Here is a 22,986-nt window from a genome sequence, read left to right on the forward strand (position 1 = left end):
CGAATGCTGTTGAATAGCAGCACAACGAGATCGTGGCACCGCCTCTTGGTGGCTCAGCATGTGATCGCTTTGTCCCTCCGTGTTTCTCGAAGCCGCCGCCGCCGTCGCCGCTGCTGCTGCTGAGGCGGCTGTAGCTAAAGTTGCCGCCGCGGCCGCCGCCGCGGCTTCCACAGCAATTGCCGTTGGCGGCTGTGCGTTCGATTACGGGGTCGGGTTCGCTGTGCGCCGCGTCGTGTTGTGGCTACGTTAAGCTACTGCTGGTGGGCTGCTGCTGTCGATAGCATTTGCTTCCGTCCCTATGGCTCTACGTGGTATTGTTGATGCTTTTCGTAAAGGACGTAGCCGCCTGTTCGTAGTACTCTTGTAGCGGCTGCTGTTGTTTGTGTATGCAACAGAGAAGAACGCAGCGGACGAGAGAGAGAATACTCCCTGGCGCTGGCGATTCGTTCAGCCGACAGCGGTCGGTCGGTCGGTCGGTTGGTCGGGCGAAACGAACACCAGGCTTCGAGCGGACGAAGAAGCCAGCATTCAACCGGCGTTACTACAGAGCTAGTCGAGAACTGGCGCTGCAAAAGAGACGAATAGGCGATACTGAAAAGCGGCGGCCCAATCGACAGACCTACGAAGACAAAGCATAGAATAAGCGACGATTCAACACAGGTTAAGCTAACGTCATCGAGCAAGACTAAGACGCCGATCAAGACAAATCTCTGTTGCCAGTCGTCAGTCGAAGGAGCTGCTCGTCCTTGTTGCTATTGTTGTTGTTTTTGTTGTTGTTGTTGTTGTTGTTGTTGTTGTTGGTGTCGTCGAAAGTGCAAACAACAAACAGGAGCACGTAAACTCTGGTCATCAACCAGCGGCTATCGTAAACCCTGGTCATTCTGGTCGGATTCAGCGAGCATCACCGTTCGCTAAACGGCTATAATGGGAACGATAAGCGCTAACCTTGCGAATGCAATAGTTAAGCAAAATTAGCGCTTTCGGATGACGAACCCTATTGAACTGGGTGTACTGTTAATTGGTTGCGGTAGGATAAAGGTTAAAACATAGAAGGTCGACCCTTGTATTTAACGTGAACTCGACTCACGTGTACCGCGAATGATAATCTGTGTAGTTGGCATTGACGAAGGCGGCCGTAAAAGAGATCACTGTGGAATAGCAAATCGTGCAGTGGAGGTGATGTCCGGGCACAGATGATACTTACACAAAAAGGCGACAGCCATGTCTGAAACAGCAATAACGACCGTCGCAAAGTGTTTGTTTAACGCTGAAATGGTCAGCTGAGACGAATAGGACTATACAAAAGTCAACTGGGGTGTCAAGTGGGGTAAATGACTGTTTGATTTTTGAAGTTCAAGGTGAAACTCGCTGCTCGTTTACGGCAGGGAGAGGAATTTTAACGAGCTGCTGCATACGAACCGTTCCATTGCTAAACACCGTTTACTCATAAACACTTTTACAAACTAAAGTTGTGATGTACATAAGGATCTGCCGTCCAGGCAACAATCGAAGCAGAGCCCACCTCTACAGAGGTCGGAACTACTTCGGACTGTTGTAAACCCATGTGCTTCATGTGTTAGTGAGTGCTTCTCCATTGTTGTATCTTAAAAGTGGCCCTAGTAGTTCTGCTTCTCATCTGTTTTATGTAATCTTGTAAGGACTTTACGGTGGTTTGATTATTGACGGAGAACGATGATCTAGTAGAAAGCTGTACATACCTCCGCAATCGCGTACCGCGATGGACATGGAGGAGGCTACTTCAAAGGCCACCTCGACGCCAGGGGTATCCATGGTGGCTAGTCCCTCGCCACCACGGCGACCGCGTGATTTCAGTGTTCGTTCATTACTCGAAGATACAGCATCCCCGGCACAGCTCCCGTCGGCGCCTCCACCGCCTCCACCACCTCTTCTATCACCACTGTACCATCAATACTATCAGCAGTTAATACTACAACAGCAGCAGCAGCAGCAGCAGCACCACCACCACCACCACCACCATCAACAGGCTAACTTCGCCGGACCCCTGGGGGTTCCCTGGGGACTCGCAGGACTTGGTTTGGGCATGGGTGTCGGTTTGGGTCTTGGTGCTCCAGGCATGCTGGGTATGCCATCGGCTCCTCTAACTCCGATTGCGCCAACACCGTCTTCGCCTTGTCTTGGGACTACCACGCCGACAAAGGACGACGGTGTGAGGGACGATCCAGAAGTTACTTTAGAAGCTAAGGATCTATGGGAAAAGTTTCACGCTTTAGGAACGGAGATGGTTGTCACAAAATCTGGAAGGTACGTAGTATACATATATATACAGATAGGTAAACTTCCATTAGGTTAGACATCGATGCCTATTGACATGGAAGCTATTAACTCCATGTTGGAGCCATACATTCGATAGCGGCACTTTCCTTTTAATTCAAAGGCAACTCAGCTGTGGTCGTTGCCAAAATCAATCAATAAATATAGGAAAGCGTCTGACATTGATGTTCCCACATCTGCTGACTGTGGTTTAAATCATCTAGATTCAAGGTTCTATTGTCACATCCGGTCGAGCTCGCTAGAATGTTGGTGAATTGACCGGTATGTTATTCAAGCGGAAAGGCGTCCAGTTCAGAACGACTATGAAATAATGAACTACCGCACTCTCTAGTCGTATCGTCATTATCGTGTGCTGTTAAGTCGTCAACGTATGGTACCCTTTGGCGTGTGTTTCAGTCAGTACGTATCCTTCAGGCAATTGTTGCTAAGCTCAAAAAGATTCGTTGCGGCCTGATCGATTTAGAGAGATCATTTTTCGCCAACAGTAAAAAAATTGTAATACTTTTCGTTAAAACTACTGACAGATCGTAGTGGTTTAGCTTCCATTTGAAGTATCTATAATGAAAATAACATTGATACAATTTCAAATTAAGAGACTGCTTGCTTTGATAAAGCATGAGACAAGGTAAATAGAAAAATCAAAGCAAATGCTACATGTGGGATGGACTACTTGGAGATATTTCTATACTTAAAGATCGTATTAGGTAACGTGAGCCAAGCGTTAAATAATACGTGATATAGCAAATTAAAATGTGTAACTGTATTTAATTTTCCTCTGTACATAACCCCATAGAGGCCAGCACGCTTCCACAGCCGCAGATCGCCTGTAAGCTTGTTTTCGTTGGCTCTGAGTATCTCTGAAATAGGTCAGAGATCGGATGCTACGTTTCGAACGAGCTTTGATTTAAACCGTGAAATTGAATATTTGTGTGTCTTACGGCTCTGTGCATCTTGCTGATGACTGCATAATTGTGCACTTTTTACTGGAATGAAAAATTACGCCACAAAAGATTACACAATAGAATCAGGTAACAACAAACAATATATCTTATATACCGTGATTCGTAGAGATATTATCGGGGAGAGATGTTAATATCTGTAATACTTACATCTGTTCGTAATTGAGGAACAGTGTGAGCGCTAACCTCAACTCTGCTTTGTTTTGAGTTTACATTTGTGCTTAAATTCATGAAGTTACATAACATCTCTGTGCTTTCTTGAGCGTTTCATCTAGCTAGCTGTAAGCACAGTAAGAGCTTGAGCAATTTGTTTTTGCCTTTTTAGGCACAACTTTACCATCTTAACTCTGCTTAATTGAAGATTCTGTACGGTTTTATTAGCATTACTATGGAGAAGCAATACCATTTGTAAGATTCGTGTAATAGTCCTCTATAAATGATGGCACTTGGAGCGATAATAACGCCGATTGATCCAACTTCAATTAGTGATTTTTCAATATACAACTATATATTGATTGGAATATTATTATTACTGTTTGATCACAATGGAACTTCCCACACACTTTACATTACAAACTGACAATAGAAACAGATTTGGTAACGAGAGTGGTTTTAGATGAAAGTAAAATTATGTATATTCAACTTCACTGTTTTGCTAGAAAAACGTAACAGCTTTGCCCATATCCACACCTCATAATGGTAATAACACTAGTCAGATAGAACAACGCCATTGTCGTCGTAATCGTAGTCTGGATGACAACGATAAAGGTAACGTTCCGCCATTGGGGTTGGGACTACCATAAACGATGTAGGCGATAAGAAGAAAAACTACAACTGTCTCCTGGCACTATGTCGATTCCGAATGCCGATTCAGCGTATGTGACTATGCCAGCCGACGTCGGCGTATCGGACAAGACCCTTCTGTTCACCGAAAACAGAAGTAAAAAGTCGCTACTGAGAGGATAGTCAATGCATAGTGGCTTGATTGCCGTTTCGGTCGCGGATGCTATCCGACGGGTCCTCCCGCGTCAACGGCGAACACGTCGCGCCATCATTGTTGCGTGAGAACGTGCCGGGCCGTCAACACTGCTGCTGACCCAACCTCAACGATCCGGATCCACAGCGGTTGGTCAGTGTTATCACTCGGCGATGATTGCCACTTCAGCACTGATTGGTTACTGGTATTAAGCATGGGACCGATACTTTGCGCGTTAACACAGACAAAGATAGCATGGTCTAACAAAGCATGCACTTGTCTAACAAATGTACAGCACCTAAATTCTAGAGAACTTTGACATGCAGTTGTTTGCTACTCTTGGTACCAACCAAACGCCAGCAAAATTCCTAAGACAAACGACAGCTGTCGTTTTCCGAATCTGCGCGAATTCACGAGCTAAACGACCCCCCCCCCCCCATCGAGATTATAAACTTCTTGGGTCACCCGAGATCGACAGAGTCTTGCGTTGCAACGAGGGTGGGCAGTTGCAAAAGAAGCAGCGGTAAATTCCAACACTGCGCAATAGAAAATCCACGGCAGAGAGCGGAAAGAGCGAATTTTCACGTTACACTCAGCCCTCCAGAACTGAATTTCTAGTGATCTTTCTGTACTGATCAGGACGTTGGTGAAGAAAGTTGACGTGAATGGGCATATGATGTCATGGACTATTTACGAAGACCTCAGGTATACGTCCTGTGTCATAAAAGTCAGACAAATGCTTTCTGGAACAGTTTAATCCAGAAATGTTACGAAGGTTGTTTGCTGGACGAATGATATAGCAGGTCGTTTCCGATTATTGTTTAATAATTCTTCTTCCATTCCGGATGCAGAAACAATCGCTGATTTCATTGCTGGCCAAAGTTCGAGTTCTGAGTGTAATGCCAAGCGCAGAAGACATCATGCCACTATACTTCTTCCGGAAAGACGGACCCATTACTGCAGATACTGCATTCGTGTTGGTACAAACTGTTGTGCAATTTGAGCATTTAAAAAAAGACGATAAATCTTCTGGCTTGTACAAGCCGATTAACCTGGCTGCTTGAAAGCTTAAGCATGTTCTGGAATGACCACATACAGAGAGTTTTGATTTTAGCGGAATTGCTCCGCATGGAGCGTTACTAAGCGACGTTTCAACAAGCATCAACATACCGCCATTTGCAAAATTGCAAAGAAACAAATCATAGTGAACAGTGTAAAACTCGAAGTAAGCTTGTAACCATAGTGAACGGTGGCTGTATTGAATAAACATGCCGGTGAAGGATGACATACATATAGACAATTCGTAGAGAATAGGTATTAGGAAAAAAACCCATATGAATAAATCCCAATTTAGGTGTTGCATTGTGTGTGTGTGTATAGGGTGTGCTATACGCGCCCAGTTTGAATGCTGTAACGTATTTCTATTTTAATATAATTTATATTTGAATTGCAAAAAATTTCCATAAAATATATACCCCTTTCTCCAACCGCAGAGTTTCAAAATTAATACCGTTATGGTCAATACACGCCTGGTATTCGTGGACTGTCGATTTACAAACCCAATAGTGACTTTAAATCTTCCAGCGTCGTTAGTTTGCTGGCATGAAGTTTACCTTAGAGGTATTCTCACAATAAAGGAATCAGATCTGAAGATCGATCAGGGTAATCTACGAAACCTTTTTATCCTATCTACGTATTTAGAAGATTTTCATCATGATGGTAAGTGCAGGTGCCTCATCTTGTAAGAAATAAAATTCTACATTCCTACCAAAGTTGTTTCAAGTGCGTAGTAAAAAAGATTTTCCACATAGTTCACCAGTAATCACCGTTAAAAAAGGCCCTTCCTTATGTATATATATGATAAATCATTATACCGTACATTGTAGCTGCACGATCAACACGTCTAGTTCAGTCTACAGCCTATCTGACTGCGTGAACAGCGTTACCTTCGTTCCAGGATAGAGTATTGTATTGGATGTTGATAATGTGTGCTTCTCCTTTCTGTCCCTATTATACTCAGTTTCCTGCTGCAATCGCAGCAATAAATACAGTCTCGTTTCATTCCGTCTGGCGCACGCGCTGACTTGCCTTGACGGGTCAGCACGCCGATGTGCACCGCCGACGGATGACGCTTCAGCAGCGCTAAGTTGCTGGCCAGTCTAGTTCTTGAGCGTGCGTATCAACGACAGCGAAATTATACTGTCTGTAGTGTGCTGCCCCATCACGTATTGGCTGGAACTGGCTCTCGGTGAGTGCGGCTTTGGCGTACTTCATAGTGGTAGTTAGCGCTGTTGATTTTGCTTCTGTAGCTGTCGTTACACGTTTGTTTTGCCAGTTGTGGTAACGAAAGGCCCCCCCACCCCCCTTGCGCTAACCAGATGTACGGCGTGCGAAGGCTCCGCCTCCTCTTCGCGGCTTTTGGCCAATCAGCGTCCGCCATCTCTTAAGGTGCCGCCATTAACACCTCCCTGCATGACGTCACACGCCCAAGTGTGACGTCTAGAAAGAGCGGCACCGCGATTGGCTGCTGGCAGGACCAAATGATTGGTCCCGAGCGAATTTGAGCCTGAGGCCGAAGGTTCTTTACACCTAGTGTGAGCCATATCCTTCGATCGGTATAGCACGATCTGACCTGTTGAAAAGGTGGCAAACGGCTTGAACAGCAGCTGGAATAGATTGAGAAAGCGAGAGGTGCATTGCAATATGGCGTAAGCAACTCCTTGAAACTTTCGGGTTGGTACGACGTATCGCAGCAGCAAAGCTATCGTGTCTATAACAAACAAGTATGAATGATTGTTTTGAGAGGTTGTGCATACGTGTATATGGGTATATCTATGAGTAAATATCACTAGCCTAAAGAACGGTCTAAACGGACATTTTTGGCAGAGGGACTAGAAAAATAACACAAAATGTAGGTGGTGGGGTGAAAGTGAAGTGAGCGTTTTTGAGAAAACTTTGTACAATCAGAAAATTTATAAAACTGATCGTCATTATGCACAATATCCGGACACAGTGAGAGAAAAATTGGCAAAATTCATTTTTTCATCTGTCAATAAATTTGCACAAATTGAAGAGATAATATAATTTGCTAGTGTGTTCTATATTATATACATCGTATGGAGCCATAAATATAAATAAATAAATGGAAAATGTGGAGGTATAAATGCCTTTAGGAGTAAAAACGTCCTTTGCTTTTACTACATAATATGTACTAGACGGTATTATTGTGTGTGTGTGTGTGTGCGTGTGTGTGTACATCAATAACCTCTCCTTTTTTTCAATACGTACAGATACACGCATGTACACCCGAATCAATCATTAGTTTTACTTCTATCAATTGTTGAGTAGCGGTTTACTTGAATCCAACTCGAAAGCCTTTTGCTGTTTCCCCTCAATGCGATTTTCAATTGCTTCAATTTTTTACTGTTTTATTTGGACGACAATTTGACGTCCGCACTTCATCGTATAAGGCTAATTCGAACTGCTTGAAGATTTCCAAGTTCGTCTTTAAGATAACTGACGCATTACAGATTAGCATAGACGACTCAACACTTCGTTGGTGTTGTTGCGGATATATCATATTTGTCGAGATCACGTATTTGAATAGCTATGGAACTGAATAGATAATTTATATATTTTGCTTAACTGGCCCTCGGCAAAAAGATGCCGCAGAGCTTTCTGCTCTAGAGTCTTCCGAAACGCGGCTACGCAAACCGTGCAATGCACGCGGGGTCTCTTAGCCATGTAATCTACGTCGCTCCGACTTCGTCCCTCTCTCTCTCACACGCATGCACGCACGCACACACCCTTTTTCTCTCTCTGTGTCCTGTCGAGACATTCCGAATATAGAAATTTTCCGTGCGAACATTCACATTCGAAAAGCGAGGCCTATGTCCCAGCCTTGCTACCGCCTCAGCCATCATGTCAAAACAAGTTTGTTCGAGATTGATCCTCATATGATGTGTGCTTATATTTTGGTTTACTCTCATCTAGAGCTTATCCAAAGAATTTGGCTACTGACAAATCATCCGCGATTCCTACACATGGACATGTGCTGAATACAATTAATTGAGCGAAAAATATATGTATTAATAGTCCTAGATAACGTCTAAAAAGGGTATTTTGCTACCGCAATCATGTTTTTTTATCGCCGACAGCAGACACAAACGGGACGCTTCAACGAAATAAACATATACTGTGTACGTAATGTACAACCAAACACGCGGCAATTTCCTAACAAGCCGAAAGGTGATCCAATCAAATGCGCTAGCCGACCGCAGTACTCTTGCTTAGTCTCGCGCGTCGTTCTGACAATATTCGACGATGGTGTTTACTGTCGTCTATTTTCGTTCATGTCCTCATTTTCGATCTCTTCGTTATAAAGTAATTTCTCCTAACAGCGTCAATGATAACGTTCGCCGGCCAACAATGCAATCCTATTTCGCAGAGCCGTTATGGGCTAGCAGTCGTCCATAGGAATCGCCACTCACTTAACGTTCCCTTCTAGCTAGCGATCTTCTGCCGGAACATTTTTTTTTTTGTCCGTCCATCACGCGAAGCAACACCTGTGCTCGACATGTACACAGAGCAAGGACTAAAGGCTCTCAACGACGATGGCGGCAATAGCTTCTGTAACATCGTCGGTTCTGTGAGAGTTTATTACGAGTAATGAGCTCAATGATTAAGACGGGCGTTCTGTCTCGTTTCGTCAAGCTGCTACGGTATGTAAGGACGTATATATAGATGATGAGCCACAAGAGATTCGGCTGTAGGAGAGCCGCGCTGGACAGGGTCCGACGCAGAACTTTAGGCCAAAGACAGCACTAGCAGTAGTAGTAGTGGTAGTAGTGGCTGTAGTAAAAGAGATGGAAGGGCCAACACAGCAAAAGCAGCGGCTTGACTCAAGAGTGGCTCAACGTTCATTCTTCGCTACCGCGCTAATGGGGTCGTAGGCGCCCGGCGCAGCGTCACTAATCGTATGTCGGCTCAATTAGCGACGATAGTCAAGACAGCAGAGATGGCAAGGCGTGGACAATTGGCTAGGTACGTATAGCATACACGTGCAGTGCATGGACCGTTGCGTGATTCTAAGGCTTCCTAGCAGCTTGTCGAAGACGTCATTTGCCACTGACAGCAGAATCAATTTCTTAATTAGGTTGGCAATAAACCATGACCTGGCGTGTCGGCAGTATTGCAAGAAATTGTCCGAACTCTAGAAAAGTGCGAAAATCCGAACCGCTAGCAGTTCTTGATAATTCAGTAGTTTACACATATATATGTAGGTATATATAAATAGGCAGACAATGATGACGCTCGTTTCACCTATTTCAGCCATCTGGGACCTCGTCTAAGTGCCAGAAAGGTCCAGACTGAGAGGACTTGTTTAAACGATATTACACACCGACACAATGACTTGGATGGCGCTAGCCGTTGCGTCGATACCGCCATCAGAAAATCTCCCAGTCCGGAAAAGTCCAACGCGCCTCCCATAGAACGCTGTAGGAAACAAGGAAACAGTGGTAAAGGCCTACGAGCCAAACAAGTCTTTTATTGCGTCCCATCGTCGAGCTGGCAAATGACCCAAGATACTTGATGGGAAGGCTTAACGTTTTTGACAATGCCAGCAAAAACTATAGCAGCGACAACAACGACGTCGACAGCAGCAGCGGCGCCACCATTAAGCACAGCCACTGTTGTGCCTACACAATATCTTCCCGCGATGTTTCGATAGATATTCTATGCTGTGTATAACGCTATCCACAGTTGCCTTTGCTCAGCGGATTCTGAGGCAACCCTCGGTTCGTGACGCGTTCTGGCAATTGTCGCATTGGTCCTGACGTACCCTGAAACGCAGTCGTGTTGAGTGCTCAATGTAGCACGACTGGTGGACCTGCTACTCACTCTTTGATAATATCATTCATGTTTGACCGTTTGAATGTCTATTAACAGCCTCTGTGAGAATTCGTGTTGGTCTTTGTTGCGTTTAACGTACGGCGTTTCATTCCAGGCCCCTGTCGCCGCTACTCGACCAGGGACGAGCGCAATCTTCTGCGCGGGGTCCGTACTTACAGTATTTCACAGCAATATCGCAATAGCAAATATCATTTCATGAACGAACGCACGCACGCGCGTACATACACAAGCACACATCTATTGTAGAAGTGTACAGAGGCATACGGATGCAAAAATGGGCAGGCTAGTACGACCCTATCACACAGCTAATCCTGGTCAATGTGTTAGTTGAATATCATCGTATATTAGGATGCCGCTCATTCGGGTTAGGGAAAACAGCGGCGGCCGTAGCAGGTGCATTGTAATAAGCACAGCACCGGGTCGGCCGCAAGACAGACGGCAAAGACGTACATGGCAGTCAGTTAGGGCAGACCGCTCACTGTTAACTCGGCGGGCCAAGCGACCACGATGTGGCCTGACAGTCAGAGAATTCGAGCGTGGGGCAAAATGAGCATTGAATGGCTATGCGACTTCAATTGCTCCAGTTGTCTCAAGCCGAAACCTGGGTAGGAACAGCTGCAGCCAATTTTATCGCCGCTGCAGTCGCAGACTTGCTTGATCCGCATGTGCGAAGCTCCACACTGCACTTTTCGTGGTTTACTGCCCCAGTCGCAATAGTGACGCCAACGAACCACAGCAACATCTAGAGGAGCTGTAGTAGTTCCTTGCCCCGTACTCTATTCCCCGAGACGAAAAACGCACAGACCCCCGATTGTAATAGCTCGTTCTGATATCGATCCTTTCGACAGCGACAGTGGTGACCGAGGTAACACGCACTCAGCGTCCCTCGCCACTTGTACCGAACGGCGCTGTAAAACTTCCCTTACGCTAGTCGCGGCGTCGCAGGTGCAGTGTCCATCGACACGGGTACTCGACACGAGTCACCGACATCGAACATCGCAGTAGGGCTAACTCTCGTACCAGCTATCGTAACATTTTCCTCAGGCCGTTTCCTCGTTGGCTTCGCTACAAGTAGCTAACAGACGGCGAGCCAAATGCACGCCGCGAAGCTCATTCATTGTATTTGTTACGGAAGCTATGCGTAAGCATAGGCCGGGGTCGCTGTGTATTTTGTGATTTGGCGATATAGACAGTTTGGCCTGTGGCTGGCACCGTATGGCCGCGTGATACGGAGAAAAAAAAATAGCGAATAAATTAAGTTTAACGCTCGACGCAACGATCGTACCGCCGTTAATACTTGTTGTGGCTATTTGGCTAAGCCAAACGACCGTACGAGTTGAGATGCGTAGGCAAGCGTTGACTGACAGCTCGGAAGCTTGAATGTGGCAACTGAACGTTTTTTTTGCGCTCGTTCTATATTTATGGCACTGCTAAGTGTGTACGTATGGCCAAACAGAAATAGATAGATTATAACTGAGTCGCTAGGTGTTGCAAGAAAACAAACGGGTGAAGTGGAAAACGCGGGGCGAACAGACACGACACAGCTGATCCATATAATGAAGTCATGTATGATGCTGACACTCGCGAGACATTAGATGTTTATCAAATGCGCAAAAACAGAACGAGTGTTTTTGTGTATTGAAACATTACACTCACAAACAGAGCAAATGCGTAGAGCAAGTTTCAGTTATGACGCTCGAGATGGTCATGGAATATAACCCGCAAAGTTTTAGCGGACTGGTACTAGTTGAAACAAGTTCTCAACTCGGCGTCGTAATTAGTGATTCAACAAACAAAACAACTATTCGTAGAAAATGGCAGCTGATAATGTATACCCAATTACTTTTGAAGCTTATTTATTATACATATATATGAAGATGTGTTTGTGTGTGTAACAAGACGGGTTCTTTCAGTATATATTCTTCGGCTATTCTCTTCTGTGTGGACAAGTTCAGGATGCCTTCTTCGCTACAGCATCGAGGACCTGCTCCACTAGAAATGTTAGCCGGGATGGTCTTTGGAGTCTTCTCTAAAATACCTATGAACGGCAAGACAACCAAACAAGCAGTAACGCGAAAAATTTATACGCGTTTCATTTAGGAGCACAATTAACTCGTGGCCATGGAATGGAAGTTTACAAAGCGTCGGCATCGGATCATTTTCCTCGATGACTTTGCTTTTATAATATAGAAAATAGCTGAAGAAATAAAAAAAAAAACGAAGGACTAATTCGGGGCCGTTTTTTTTTTATAGGTGACTATCGTTCTGATAATCTTTCTGTAGTTAGCGTTTGCCTGGGTAACACGTCAGCGATTAATTAACTGAGATTGATATCAAACTATGCCCCCTTTAGTCTACACATGTCGTTCGACGTTTACCACCGTCAAACCACAGAAGAAAATAACAGCTTTTTGCTCTTCAGCACCGCGTTGTCGTGTACGAAGACAAACTGCAAGCCCATCACAATCCGCAATTGATTATACTGACCGAATACCGTCATATTTTTCTCGTTGTCGTTAGAGGCAAAAAGAATAACGTGAAATGATACAAGCATGCTCTATTCTAGCATACAAGAATGGACACATCGCCATGGAACAGTTAACGCTGTACCAACACATAGCCTTCGCTGCTAAAGGAAGTCACCTGTCAATTCGAATCTTAAATATTCAAGTAAGCGAAGCGATGATTCTGGTCGTGCTTATAGGTTCAGCCAAAACCTAATATCCGACTAATGAGAGGGTTTGTCCAGTCAGTCCGAGATAACTCAGTAAGTACCCAACCGCATAACCTTGAGCGTAAGCAGATCCGCCTGCCAATTCATACCGTATGCATACATTACTATAAACTACTCGCTCCTCGACTGTTCCAACAGTATACGATTACCACATAATCCAACTATTGCAAGTAGTATTAGTGTTATTTCTATGATTTGTCTGCTTTGTTTCAAGCGGAGCTAACGCGGAATTTCATTCGAATCTCGCATGAATCATATTTGATCAGCATAAAATGACCAGTAACCGTCAGGCTCGTTTACAAAGCAGAAAGGCACCAGCGCATACATCCGGAATAACTGGGCAGATGTAACAGAACGGCCGTTCTGTCGTGCAGAAAACCCCGTCTTATTGTTGAGTTATCGGTACTGCTACCGCTGTCTAAACAACGACTACGGCCTGATGCCTGATGGCAGGCCCTTGTCAATTTTTAGTGAAATATTTTATTACTGACAAAAGCAACAAGAACAACAGCGCTGTTACGGCCGCCGTTCTAATAGTAGTCATACTAATATAATAAAACGATACAAGGTATAAAATTGTGCCATCTCATTCCTTCCGCGTTAGCACCCTGAATGACGAAGGAGGCGCATTATGAGACTCGCATCTTTCTTTATTTTTATTTTCTTTTTTTCGTTTTCTTGCCTCTGCTTCGTTATTGCTGTCGTTGTTGATGGTGGCTCTGTCGGGGGATGGCTTTGGGCCTTCGCCAGCCGTCTCATAGTCCAAGAGGGCCGTATAACAGTCCGAAGAAAAGTTGTAAATGTGGCACGAACGAAGAAGAATCGGCGGTCATCGAACAAGAGGGTCCAAATCAACGTATGGAGACCTCGATGGAATAGGACGGATTTTTTTACGAGGAGCGCCCGTAAAAGGTTTACAATCTGGCACTATCTCACACATTCGAGCAACGACGACAAAAACACTAACGGCAACACTGGAAGAAGCAACGAGACGAAGGCGAAGATTGATGACATGTTGTGGTATACCACCCCAATATATGGGTGGACATCGTCGAGAATAACGTGAGGCTTGTCTTATCGTATTGACGCCAAACTTAGACTGGCGTTGTTTTGCACTCTCTTGTAGAACGAAAAAACGATGAGACATAGAATATGAGCAAAATCAAGAATTCGTCGGTGAACGGGGGTGTTGGTGGGTAAACCGAACTGATCGCGATGTCTCAATCCAGTAAGAAGCAACAACGAAGCCAGCGGAAACGCAAAAAAAAAAGAAATATTTGAAGGCACATTCTATATTTTGAAGATATTCCGGTGAGTGAGACATAATAGCGTACTATATAAATGAAATGGGCCGGGATTTTGTTGTGATGTGAAGACGATGCGGGCGGTTATTCTGTTTGAAGATCTTAGCTATTACTATAATGCCGGTTGTGAAGTAGCTTGTGTTCTTCATACAACTGCCAGCTCGTTCGTAACTCCGACTTCAAGCTTCAATTAGAATAACCTTTTGATTGTTAGGAAATATGTTCGAATGGTGCAGTTGTCTCCTTTCCATATGCTAGGCCTAACGAATAATATATATACCTCGTTGTTTTCTCGACGATACATTATGCAACTCTATGATTACATTAAATGTTATCGAATACTTCTTAAACCAACGCGCATGTACATCTCGCAGCGTATAAAATCGCTTCGTGTGGTCGAATGGGCTCATTTCCTGTGACTTATAGACGGCGTGTTCGTCGATCACCGCAGCGTGGCGTCTTCCATCGTTGACCGTCGCTTCTGCGCCGTTTGATGAGCTTTGGTGAGTAACTCAGTTTGGCTTCTTGGTCGCACCCACGGCAGAGAAATACAATCGCCATGTCCAGCGACGAAGTAAATTATCTTCAGCGACGTCCATAGAGGTAGGAGTAAAGTCAATGAAGTGAGCTTCGACCATGTTGATGGCTGGTCAACAGTAAACTACAGAAAAAATCCCAGCATCTAGACATCATTACATGGATGCGATGTCACAATAATGGCCGCCGTTAGTGCTTTGCATCAACTGAGCTAAGTCACTTAAAGGCATTCAGTTATCTATGGTTCGAACCCCGTTTCGAGTAAATAACTTGAACGGTTTAAGAAATGGGGCAAGTAACAGTTTAACTGGAACAGAATTCAAATTTAGTCCTTGAGGCCATCCTTTGGACGTATTAAAATAACAGGCAGATACTACCGTAATGGGTAGATATGTCCTGCACACGACCTACTCCACGAGGAACTTCAAAAAAAGCTCGCCACTGCAAAACAAATTTGCAAGTGCAGGACCACATCAATTCCGACGAAATGTATTAGGACTTAAAATATATTGATTTAATAGTAATGGCATAGGCCTGGCAATTCTCATAGTTATATGCCTTTTCAACAATTATCTTCTACCGCAAGAGCCCTTTTATGCAAAATGTACCTGTTTATTTCTGTTAGACATGTTGCAGATTCTCCATGTGATGTGGGCTAAGCCAAAACATTGTTTAATCGCTAACCAGATCTTTTTAATCATACGTTAACTACGCATGAAACTAACACGGCGCTGCATTGTGGCTGTCAGCAGAGTCCTCGGTGTCCAATTTGTGACTGTTTGAGCTTCGACGTTTTACGTCCAAAGGAATAGTCTCCCGTTGCTTGACGATGAGTACGTCCACCACTTCTTCCATTACTGCTGCTACTAATTCTGCGATGCGTTCTGTTGTTTGGATAAAGTGGCGGCCAAACTCACCTTAGTGACGTCGTCGTTGACGGTGGCGCCATGCCGTCGGACAGGATTTGGACATCATGGGCAATTGATTCGGAGGACTTCTTCGGCGGCGCCATTGCCGAGCCTACGTCGTCTGTGTGAAGCCGCTGGCGCGCTCGGCGCACCTCATCAAGCGCCGCCTGTATTCTACGTACTCGAGGCAAGCAAACGGCTTTCACCTGATGCCCGTCCCTTGCCGCAGCTTACCGAGGTTCCGCTACCAGTTGGCTGTTGTCTGTTTGACTGCTAAACTTAGCACACGTTTTTCAGTATTCTCCTTCGTACGTGGGAGATACAGGAAAGAAATTACCAAGGCGCTTTTCACGGCACGACAATGAGTTACTGAGAATGGTAAGCACACAAACCTGGTGAAGCTTAGATGAAATACTTTGGTAAAAGCCTGAAGGCCTATTGTTAGAAGAAGGAACCATCGATTCATTATCGATGACCTGATTTATCGTGACGTTGGTGCTGGTGAGCAAATGTAGGGTCGCTAGGTATCGTTACGGTTGGTTAGCTTTGTCGAAACTGTGAATATCTACATCTACTTTTACTCCTCAGCTGGAAAAGTGATGCTAAAAGCTGTTCCTTAACTAACGTCAGTGACCGGTTCTCAATTAGAAAAGCCAACCTGACAGAGCAATACAACAAACTTCGTGAGACCCGTCACAAGAGAACAGACCCTAAATTACGCGGAACAATTGAATTCCCTTCTAGTCATACAAAAAGGTGCAAGATGCTCTGCACATCATGCAAGCCCATTTCGATTTTGCTGCCATTATTCTTGAGTTGAGAATAAGGAAATTGTCTCAATCCTATTGATAAATATTTAAATTGAACTAAATTTGGTCAAGCTAATAGTGAGTGCAATAAATTTATATTTGCAACTAATTGTTCTTTACTTAAATTCGTTCACTTAAGCTTGTGCATAAATCACCAGTAAGTTTACTATTCTGCATAGTAAAGCTTAATGTACTAGCGAGAAAATCCGTTACTCAAGGGATCGATTGAAGAAAAGCACCTCATCATTACACAGATGATGTTTCTTTTCACCGAACTCGCTGTCGACTTTTGCGTGAACCGATGTTGCTAACTCTGTTACGATCCGCGTTTACGAACCAGCAGCAGGAACGTACAATGACGAAAATATAAAGCAATTTCGTCCGACGGCAGCCGTTACTCTCGACTGCCGCAAGCACCCTCTGGATCCGGAGGTTTGCGTGAGGTATCATGCCAAAGAGTTTGCGACTGTGTAAATAAAACTTGTGCCGGGTGCGCACACGGTCTCATGGCGCGTCACCCATTGATGACAAATGCCGCCTCTTCATGGGGCGGGCCGTCGAACCGTCGGGAAACACCGGCTATATCGGGGACGTAAAGCTGCAGAGAATAGAGCGTCCCTCTGTGTAACGTCTGTGAAGCTCTCACGCAAGTCGAACTGCTTTAGCAGCATTAAGCATGGACGCCTCGAAATTGTTAGAAGCCTCAAGAGCGACTGAGCCCGCACCGATACAACAAAAGTAGAGAAGAAACAGTAAGCCGGTTGGTTATCTTACATGAACAAGACTTGCTATCCTTTCGTATCACCCATTGAGAATGTGTTGATGTGAGCATTTGCGAGCAGAACAGCTGCACACGACGCTGATGCTACACAAAACTGCCAATATCTGATGCTAACAATATAGATGTGTATATCGGCTAGAGGGATCAGAAACGAGGCAGTGCAGCGGGAAATTTTAAAATATCATGCGTCGCGTAAAACGTACGATTCCCTTTAAGCTTCACACCAATTACGCAATAATTAGCAAATCGTTGTTTTCAATCGTGGACAACAATGAGGATCAAGTGCCACCCACAGGTATAGTAATGAGTCGAAAGCTATACGATGATGATAAAACGTAATAGCGCTTACGTATGGTGTATCATCGATCTTTTGCTGTTCTTCTGCGGGTAGAGTTTATTACAGAGATAAGTGGGAATACTGCCTTGTCGAAGCATGAGAGACAGACGACTGATCGTCTTATAAGCTTCTTCGTGCAAATCTGTATTTGATTTCAACGTAATCCCTTTGGTGTTTCCTGGTGAAGCAAATGCGGATCAGTTGGGGGTTTGTGGAAAGAAGATGACTGGGCATGCATAAGGATCGCGCCTTTTTTGACCCTTCTACCTGCAGCAAACAATGACAAACAGATGCTTGCTGCCACTACATGAGATCTGAAGCATTATTGCAACAACAAATGATATCATGTTTAATGTTTATACAATCTACTCAGTTACTCAGAACGAGCTCTCGTTAAAAATGATATACCATCAACGACGATATTACCTCTAATATAAATATCTGTGTAGATTTACTTTGCTAGCTCACGCGGAGCGGTGGGACGCCTTCGTGCATATATATCGTTAGCTGGCCTATGTCTGTATGCGGGACTCGGAGTCGTCATTTACTTAAAGAATTAGAAAATAGAATCGAACAATAGTAGGCTGAAAAAGAAGGGCCGTCTAACTGTCACAAGACTATTATGTTTCATAATATCTGTCAATGTTTGGCTTCAACCGGCGACTCTTAGCGTATGAATTAATCATTCTATGGGCTCTTGTGGGATGGAAGATATACTGCACGATCCATTTATTTGGCCGTAAATACACGAGAGTGCAGCATGACACAGTACCCCTCAGCTCTTCGTGAATCACAGATACATTCTTAGTTAGGTAGTGACGACCATTGGCAGGGTCGCGTTATCTTTGAATTTGTAGGATGAACCGTAGCGATGCTTGAAAAGGTCCCCCCTAAAAGGGTTCGCTAACAAAAAAAACAGTATCGCATAAACATTACAGATCTTCGGAGACAAATAAGGGCAGACTTGATAGGTAACACGTTCTGGTCAAGAGTTGAGAACAAATTATTAGTAAAAATTGATTTCAAGCTCCACTCACTGCTATTTCTCCTTTGTTCTGTAAGCTGTTAGCGGCTTTCAATCTTCGATATCTTTATTTTTTTTTTTTGTTTTCTAGTCGAACGTCTTGTTGAAGCGCATAAATTAACTATACCTATGCCATGCTTTGCGAGAATCCATGTGCCTTAGACCAGCTAAACTGGATTCTGCTTTTCATTCTGATTGAACAGCTTTAAGCTTAGCTTCAAATCAGGGTGCATGAGATTCAGGGCGCTGGCTACACAACAAAAGCCGCAGTAAATCTGTAATAGTTCTACCAATGGGCCGTCATTGGAAATGATTTGCTATGAAAGTCGTAAGAGTTGACACTTGTTTATTATCGGATCGCCATCATATAAGGCACAAAGGTTCTCAATCAGAGCCAGGTGGGGCTACCGGTACGAATCACCAACGCGGCTTCGGCTGACTCGTGAACCTGCCGCATCGGTACATACGGCGACGTCAACCTCACATAACTCGTAGGGATCCATACGCAATACAACGATGCGTAGAAAAAGTGTTACGTCGTAGATTTTTAGTCATTTTGTAGTGTATAGGTGAAAAGATAGAGCTAGAGGAATTAAACAGTTAGTTACTCCGTACCGTTTTGGACAATCAGGCTTCACAAATAAAGATTCGATAGATTGTGATTACAGGATGAGTACGTCTTAATGAACCAGCGACAGCTTAGAAACACTGATAGTGATTTACGATAGACCTAACGTTAACAAAATTTTGGATTTAGCCGTACAAATACATTTGTTTGCGTATATTTACGCTTGTGCTGCTGATAAAGTTGAATAAAAACGTATGAATAAATTTAGCAGTTGGAAAAAATAACTGTCAATCTCAATATAGATAAATAGACTGATTTACCCTTTGGAGATATTAGGTCTTCTGCACCGCTCAGCTGGTAGCTGCCACTAGACGCGGTAGATTAATTCGCTGTACGCATAAGCGCTGTGTTGTATGTTCTTAGAATACATGTGAAGAAGATCAGTGAGGTCCTGCAGTTATATGTCCATGTTACCAAGCTATTGCTTCTCATGGCAAACAGCTTAGTTTGGTGAAGAAATTGTGATCTAAGTAGCTTTGCTCTTTATGATCTTGTTTCTCTGACGTGGTGACAGGAATAACATGACAACTCATTGCAGCCAATCGATTATAATTATCGGTTTTTCTATAGAATATAATCATGCAAAAGTCGTTTCCGCAATCAATTCCTACCCGATCCGACAATATCTAACTAAATTATGCCACGTTATGAATCGTACAACGACATTGCACCACTTCCACCTGGAAATATCTGCTGATACACATGTGTGTATGTGTTCTGCCTCTAACGATTCACACCAGGCACAGCTGCGCTGATCATGAACAGTCAGAAAGATTGATCAATCCGTTGGATCAGATCGAATCAACAAACAGCTTCCCCTAGGCAAACTGATCTTCTTCTCGTCTGGCAACATACGCTAAGTGCTTAGTAATTATAATATAGTTACCCGTTCTATACCAGTACACAATGCTAACATCGTGTAGATCAGTTACGTAGAAAACCCGCAGAAATGAACATGCGACAGCGAACATGCCCATGTTAATACCCCGCTGGTTCTTAATCCGATCTTCACTAATAACGGCTTGGTAATTGGTTCTACAAAGGCAGATTGCGGGACGTACCATGCGTCAAAACAATAAACAAATTAGATTTATAATAAATAAGCTATTGAATCAAGAACGTTATGGATCTTTTGGATGGGCCTTGGCAACGAATGGTACGAAAATTATTAAGCACGGAGGTTCGTATCAAAGTTTGGTCTATGGTATGTTATGCTGGGACGTTGAAGCGGCGATCATAAACGAGTGTTATCAATCTCGATTTGTCTATCTGTGCCGTTATCTCGTGATCAATCATTGTTGATAACAATATTAATGCGTTTTGTTTATATTACTTTAATAGGGCTACTACTATATATCGCTATTATTCGGTCATGTCTGAAGTGTTAGTAACGAGTGGACACGGTAGACGCAGCAATGAGGCGCCTGCAAGATGATCGATATTCTCTAAACATACTTAAACCTAATCCTTATAACTGCTATTTATGCCGTGAAGAAATTGGATCATGGTCACATTGTTTAGAAAAATGCCTCTATGTTTCGAGTTTTGCGTCCGGTACTGCCGTGAAGCAGCTGACCCCTAGCACGAAACAAAGTTTGTTTTTTACAAGCCTGTCGGGTTTGTACTTGCCTTTGTACTAGCACAAGTATGAAACAGGCGGCGGCAGTGGTAGCGCTAGGATGGTGATAAAAGAAAAAAATCAAAGTTCAATATGTTGCTGGATAGATTCGTTAATGGAGAAACATACCAGTCGATTCCTTTTTGGTCTTTCTGGCTTCTTGGAATCGTTGGAACGTACATGGCAAATAGATGAGTTCACCTTGTACTACGGAGAAATTACATAGCGAATTGTGTTTTGTCTTTAGTTGTTTTATTTAATAAAATACTACAAGTTGAACTTGAAATGAATGAACCTTCGAGTTCATATCGGCGGATAACCTACGAGTAGGCCTACAAATGGCCCGTCGTCTCTAACGCCTCCCATACCTGTTGTGGGCTATAGGAGCAGAACTTGCTCCTATTTAGACCAGGGGAGAAGCGATCAATCTTTGTAATCGGCATGTTAGCTATCAACAAACAGTGTTATCTATCGAATTTAAAGCAAATTACGACTTTTGGGCTGGGAGCCTTTCTTTGACCGTCGCCACGTGTGACTCTATCTATTGACAACGTTCGCGTAATGATGCTGCGTCCGCAGTAAACGACTAACAAGCTGTTATCTTAGGCACGTTTTATCGGTGCGGCGGAGCAGATGTTCTTGATCGTTGTGTCGATGAATCGTACGGCATTGAATTAGAGTAAATTTTGTGATAGCGTACTTTCGAGCTAATTAAGGGCATTTACGATAATCGCACGGAATTTGTCGCTACTTGTTGTAAAACATTTTAACCCAATAACATATCGAATGTATGTACACTATCGAACACTACTGGCTGTTCGCATAATGGCTTTATTTGTTTTAGAACAATGTCATAATGTTCAATACACTGACCGTCCTCTAAGCAGTCCAACCGCTTAACCATCCGCTGTATATTTGTATGAGTGCTTGGGTCTGTCCCAGGGCGAAATTGGCTTACTGACTGAAGACTCTTTGAATCTGCGTACGTCTAGTAATCGTGGCCGAGAGGTCGATCGAAGGCCAACGCAAATCCCTGCAAAGATCAGTTCACTTCTGCCACATACAGTAACTTCGCTAGCCGTAAATATGATTGTCGTAAGGCATAGTTCTGAAAGCGATGACACAGCAGCAGAACTCAATGAGTCTTAGAAGTTCAGCCATGACTATGTCCATTGAGAAGTTCGACTCTGACATCGATCGCCGGTTTGAATGGGGTGGACTCCTTAGCGGTTGCTACAGGACTTAACTTGGTTACTGGCAGGATAAAACGATATGTCCTAAACGCCAACGTTATTACCAGCCCCAGTTAACTGGTAATTATTGTACGATTTATCGTGTAGTCCTGCCTTTGTCGACGGAGCATGTTTATTTACGAATAAATAAAGCAAACGCGCGATTCGTTTCGATCACTACGTCATGTAAAATAATGTGGACATCAACAATTTACACACGAATAGCTGGTGCAAAAATAACTTTTAACTTTGATCATTCGTCTACGTTGAGCACAGAGGCCCTGTTTTGGAGGACATGGTGAGCGTTGCGGAAAAAAGATCAGCACACATTGGCCTAGTACATAGCTTGATGACTGCTATGGCGGAAACGCAACACTATTACCGATCAGCATGTCGGTGACATACAAATGACGGTATACACCGGACTCTGTCATGTGCATTTTAGACTAGTGTTATTACGGAGGTAATTTACGATCCTAATTATACGACCAATGGCTATATCAATATTGTTCATGCGAACAATAAAATTGAACGCTCTATCTCCTTTAGAGTTCAGACATGATCATGGACGAGGCTTGACATGTACGCAAGCTTGCGGCTCATGCTTGCGATCGGTGACGGGAAGTATAGGTCGGTAGAAGTGGGAACAAATGAGAAGAAGCTACAGCAATTTTTCCAACTAGTTATCATTCAAGTTACCTCATTAGCTTAGGTAAGTTACGTACTGATCTTTCTGCCACCGGCTCTGACACCGGCAGGGCTTCGATCTATCATTAGAAGAGGAACGATAAGTGGTAACGTTTAATACATTCGAACCTTATTTTTGGGCCAATCTCAGCAACCAATCAACACGTAAAAAACAGCTAAAACATAGAAAAACCCTATAATAATAATAATAACAACAACAGTAGCG

General features: G+C 43.8%; 1 protein-coding gene across 3 annotated transcripts in view; it reads left to right on the forward strand.

Moving 5' to 3' along the window:
- LOC111269256 (uncharacterized) overlaps positions 1–22,986 on the forward strand; it is an 84,587-nt gene that overhangs the window by 3,266 nt on the left and 58,335 nt on the right. The window contains exon 2 of one of the 3 annotated variants that reach the window (XR_002685676.2): positions 1,659–2,283. Coding sequence is in view for 1 of the 3 variants with exons in the window: in XM_022848716.2 (XP_022704451.1) it covers positions 1,739–2,283 (545 nt within the window). In the remaining 2 variants the exon portion in view is untranslated. Of the gene's footprint in view, positions 1–434; positions 2,284–22,986 lie in introns of those variants that run through there. The other 2 variants (XM_022848716.2, XR_002685675.2) reach the window with 2 other exon arrangements.

Source organism: Varroa jacobsoni, unplaced genomic scaffold (assembly GCF_002532875.2).
Source record: "Varroa jacobsoni isolate VJ856 unplaced genomic scaffold, vjacob_1.0 scaffold_1369, whole genome shotgun sequence".
NCBI lineage: Eukaryota > Metazoa > Arthropoda > Arachnida > Mesostigmata > Varroidae > Varroa > Varroa jacobsoni.